Below are 5,469 nucleotides of genomic sequence, written 5' to 3'. Positions count from 1 at the left end.
TCACCTTTGATATGGTGAAACTAAATGATCCGGTGTTGTGAAGTAAAAGTGGACGTAAAGTAATTGAAGTGAAGTATTTCTGGACATAAAATAGTGCCAATGAAAAATGACTCTAAATCAAAAATATTGCATAATGGAACGAAGCTCGACTCTTTCCCATATTTTCATATTATTCATGTTTTACAGGGTTACTTATATTAAGTTTCCACCTCTAGAAAAAATTCTATATTTTTTAATGGAATAAAGAAAACCTCAGGATTAAAAAAAACTACAGGCTTTTGCCTACCTCATCTTAAATATAGCTTTAGGAACTTATTTCCAAATGAACGACATCACTTTTTTGATGTCTTATTATTTCATGTCCACAAATACTTCACAGACACAAATATTTCACCTTTGATATGGTGAAACTAAATGATCCGGTGTTGTGAAGTAAAAGTGGACGTAAAGTAATTGAAGTGAAGTATTTCTGGACAAAATAGTACCAATGAAAAATGACTAAATCAAAAATATTGCTTAATGGAACGAAGCTCGACTATTTTCCATATTTTCATATTATTCATGTTTTACAGGGTTACTTATATTAAGTTTCAACCTCTAGAAAAAATTATATTTTTTTAATGGAATAAAGAAAACCTCTAAGGATTAAAAAAAACTATAGGCTTTTGCCTACCTCATCTTAAATATAGCTTTAGGAACTTATTTCCAAATGAAAGACATCTCTTTTTTGATGTCTTATTATTTCATGTCCACAAATACTTCACAGACACAAATATTTCACCTTTGATACGGTGAAACTAAATGATCCAGTGTTGTGAAGTAAAAGTGGACGTAAAGTAATTGAAGTGAAGTATTTCTGGACATAAAATAGTACCACTGAAAAATGATTCTAAATCAAAAATATTGCTTAATGAAATGAAGCACGACTTTTAAGATCAACAGAAAAATGTAATACGCATCTTGACCAAAACCTACACATTGCGTAAAATTCATGTTTTTCCAAGTTATTGTGAAGTTACATCGATTAATCCTGTTGTAGACTGACAGGATGTTGAACGAGGAGAAATCCGCGGACGACGCCTTAAGGCAACAATTCAAAGAGAAGTGGACAAGGACCCCCTCTGACAAATTAACCGGTACATTCATTTCCAACGCGGCCAAATACAGGCAGATCATTAACAACGCTGTCCAAGCCGATAAGGTTGTCCGTGACAAGTTCGAGACCCACAAGTACTTCATGGAACTGCTGAGCGCCGGTCCCGGTTCCATAGAGGCAGCTCTGCCCAGCGGAACTTCCGGAAATGTGGCCGATAGTTCGTCTGCGGCTACTTTGAGACAACTTATGGAGGAAGTAAGCGCTTGTTCGTCGTTTTTTTGAGACGATAGTTAAGTTTATTTTTTCAGGTTGAAACGGTGAAAGCGGAGAGGGAAGCGATCGAGTCCGAGTTGAAAAGCGCCACCACCGACATGAAGGATAAGTTCCTCTCGGCTTTGGCTAAGGACGGGGCTATAAACGAACCGGCTATTTCTTTTGAAATTTTAGGTCAGACGTACGGTTCCTTGCAGAAACAAGTCTCTGAGAGTATTGAGAAGCAGACTTTGCTGATTAACAGAATTAAGGTAAGGTCAAATATGTTTCAAAATTTTACAACTTTTATGGAATATTTTCGTCTGAAAGTTCTGAAACATTTATTGTAAACAGGTTGATTCAGAACTTGTACAAAAAAAATGTTTTTGACACTAACTACTAAAAAACTATTGTAAACACTATTGCAACGACGATTGTAAAACTGATCTGCAACGTTTATTGTAAGGTTGATTCAGAACTTATACAAAAAAAATGTTTTAATGTACAAGGGATTCTTACAAATACAATTTTGTAAAAAAAAATCAAAAAAGACTGTGAAAATGATTTAAAAATATACTTCTGCATGGCACTGGAAACTGATCCAGTGTAAAACCTACACAAGGCAAAGCATGCAGATGATGACCAACATGGTGGCAAAGTGTAATAACATTAATTTGTGGTTTTAATTAATAAAATAATTTGACACTCGATGTTACAGCAACTGTTCAAAATTTTGTCCACTGACATGTAAAAACATTTGGGTCTGCCTTACTCAGTTTCTACGAACTAATACAAATGTTGTCTTGCTACTAAAAACCTATTGTAAATACTATTGCAATGACGATTGTAAAATCGGATTTCAGTATTCAGGGTCACTGAAGCCACTTAGCTCTCCACGCGTATTACGAATGATGCTAGAGACTACAGTTGTCCAGCTAATTAATGGTTGAAAGTATTACAACTTCAATAATTTTTTTCTTGGAAACTATATAGATGTTACAAAAAAATGTTCTACGATTTTGGTTCCATTTCTCATGCCGTATTTTTTTTGGATAAGTTGTGAATCATCCTGTATACAAGAAGTTTAACCACTCTTCGTAACTTTTTAGACTGATTTTAATGAACTTTGTTTACGTCTGTATTATCATTTCTGTTTTTTAATGACACAGCTTCAAAAAAAATTATACAGAACAAAAAACGGCTATTTTCCAGGAAAAGGAGGGAAAAATTGATCTCTTGTTTAAACCTCGAAGCTGTCCGGTATAAAAGAACGTCGAATAAAACTGTATTTCCTTTACAGGATTCTCATACTCAGTTCATGTCTGAGACCGGATCGACGACTGGCGGAAGAGAAAAGATGTTGAGCCAGCTCGCTTCCGCCCACGATATTTTCAGAGACCTCCAGAATAACTTGAAGGAGGGCACAAAGTTCTACAATGATCTAACTCAAGTGAGTAAGATTTCATCGCAACAAGACGTTTTTTAAAGGAAAACTGTTTGTAGATGCTGGTCACCTTCCAAAATAAAGTGACGGACTTCTGCTTCGCCAGAAAAACCGAGAAGGAGGAGCTGCTCAAAGACCTCACGCAAGCGTCCAGCAGGTCGGGTCCGGCTCCAACTCCTACCACCCCCAGCTATTACGGTACAGGTAAGAAGTGAAAGGAACTTTGGATTGTTTTTCCCATTCCCAAAAAAGATATAAAAAAATTAGTTCAGGTGTCCCAGGCTTGTTTTTTGGGAAAAGTTAAATAGTGAAAACCACACCTCGATATCTTGATTGCATAATTTACATTTCAAAAAACTCTTCGTTTCGGCCGTTTGTCACTTTAAGATCAAAAGTTTTCAAAACTTAACTTTTGAAATTTATTTACGAATTTTAGAAGAACGAATTAGATCATTTTTAGATGTGGAGCCCTTTATTTCAGCATGATGGAGCTCACTTTCCGCTTCGTAATAACTTAATTAACTTATTAACTTAATAGGAAATCACAGGCCAATTCAATGGCCACCACGATCCCCTGATTTATCCCCATTCGCCTATAGTGTTATAATTCCAGGTAGGAGTTGCAGCAAACAGTGTTGCAGGTTTTTTTATCTGTACTCCACATAGAATTGATGAATAATGCCAATCATGTAAAACTAATGGAGAATAGGATGAAACACAATTTGAACACTTTTCATAGTGAGCCTTTTTTGTGAAACATTTTCAGTTGCTCTAAATTTATTCGGTAAATATTAAAATTAATGTTTTAAAGATTGGTGGTTGCCTTTATAGCGAACGGCTTTCACTATTTTTTTTCACTGTAAGTTTAATAATTAAAGAAATTGTTTTGACTAATTTTTTTTTAATTTTTGTCTTAAATACTATGTGGTGTACATCATTTGAAAGGAATTTTGTGCAGATTTTAAAAAAACAAAGTTTGGGTTGTAACAAAAAACTGGAAAAAAAAATACAACGTAAGAAGATTCGACATTAAAAAGATATAGAACATCAAAGAAAATGGACAAAATTGAAAGTTGTCTTGTATTTTTTAAAAGTATGTAGTCCATCTTTTAAGGAAATAGGAGCAACCCCCGAAATGTGTCAAATTTGGCCCACCCTGTACAAAAATTGGGAAAATATCAATAAAAATCTTTATTTTACAATTTTGAAAGGTTGCACACAAGCCCATTAGGCATTTACCTTTTGAATCAGTTTGTTACTTTTTTTAGAGCCAAAGAGGGAGGCGCCCGCAGCGCCAACCCCGTCTACACCTTCTGTCCCGAATCCCACTGCGCAAGTACCGACAACACTGCCTTATCCAGTATATGTGCAGGGGATGCCCGTGCCATTTGGAGCTTCCAGCAGCGCTCCGTACCCAGCGTACGCTCCTCCGCCGATGCCGCAGGGTTACAACCCGTACGGTACTATGCCTTACCCAAGTAAGTTTATCGTTTGTCGATGATTACCGCCACTACTAAACTATCTTTTACTAATTACTTTTCTATATACAGGCTGATTTTTAAGTTGAGACATTTTTTGTGTTCCGTTTTAAGTCAAGTTCTGTCCTATGCTGTGTACAAAAGACGAAAACAATGATTCACATTTTTATTTGCCGATACATATAAATTTTGTTGCGCCTGTTGTGATTTGTACCCAAATTACTGCAATGGCTCGTACTTATTAGGCCGGTCAAAATGTCGAAAATACCTCATTTTTTAGTTCAGTAAACAAAGGTGCAAAAATTTGGAAAAATTCCATAAAATTGAATGAACTATTTTACCGCAGCGGTGTGTTAGGGCTTCATTTTCAAAGTGGCGTCCAAAGTTCGCAAAAAACAGTTTTTTTTTATTTAAAAAAAAACTAAACATTTTAGAGAAAAATGTTGTAGACAAAAGTTGTAGAACTTTTTATAACAACAATTTTGAGCCGAGCCCGATGACACTTGATAAACAATAATTGTATTAGTTGTACGCGGGAGCGCAAATGGCTCCATCTGTTGTGCTGACTCCCAACTGTGCCATTCAAATGGCTACAGTAGGAAGCGACCTGCTATATTGCAGGTACTTGTTGCCACCCACAGAGGGCGAAGACAATGTTTTAATTGTCAGTGTTGCGAGAAACAACTACTCCATGGGCTATATGCCCCTACCGGCATTGAATTATACTCACAACACCTAGTGCAACAGCTGGGGTCGTTCGTCAGTTTAACCCACCAGGCACAGACCGGTTTCGGACTTATTAGTCCTCATCAGTGTGTCATAGGTGAGACAACCGACGAACGAACCAGCAGTTTTGCGTCGTATCGTCACGACAAGGAAACACATTGTACACAAATGGCTCCATCTGTCGTGCTGACTCCCAACTGTGCCATTCAAATGGCTACAGTAGGAAGCGACCTGCTATATTGCAGGTACTTGTTGCCACCCACAGAGGGCGAAGACAATGTTTTAATTGTCAGTGTTGCGAGAAACAACTACTCCATGGGCTATATGCCCCTACCGGCATTGAATTATACTCACAACACCTAGTGCAACAGCTGGGGTCGTTCGTCAGTTTAACCCACCAGGCACAGACCGGTTTCGGACTTATTAGTCCTCATCAGTGTGTCATAGGTGAGACAACCGACGAACGAACCAGC

The 5,469-nt window shown here is 37.1% G+C and overlaps 1 protein-coding gene across 1 annotated transcript; it reads left to right on the top strand.

Annotated features, from left to right (window-relative positions):
• Positions 1 to 1,039: 1,039 nt before the first annotated feature.
• LOC111692829 (programmed cell death 6-interacting protein-like) lies at positions 1,040 to 4,270 on the top strand (the record flags this gene model as incomplete). Its single annotated transcript, XM_023456953.1, has 5 exons — positions 1,040 to 1,351; positions 1,405 to 1,620; positions 2,649 to 2,798; positions 2,852 to 2,996; positions 4,061 to 4,270. Coding segments are annotated over 5 exons (1,033 nt in total), but the record flags the coding sequence as incomplete, so codon positions are not given.
• Between the last annotated feature and the right edge of the window lie 1,199 nt (positions 4,271 to 5,469).

This window comes from Anoplophora glabripennis, unplaced genomic scaffold, assembly GCF_000390285.2.
Source record: "Anoplophora glabripennis isolate ALB-LARVAE unplaced genomic scaffold, Agla_2.0 scaffold3887, whole genome shotgun sequence".
In the NCBI taxonomy this organism is placed as follows: domain Eukaryota; kingdom Metazoa; phylum Arthropoda; class Insecta; order Coleoptera; family Cerambycidae; genus Anoplophora; species Anoplophora glabripennis.
Note: the sequence above shows the minus strand (reverse complement) of the source record. Positions and strands in the feature narration are given on the sequence as shown.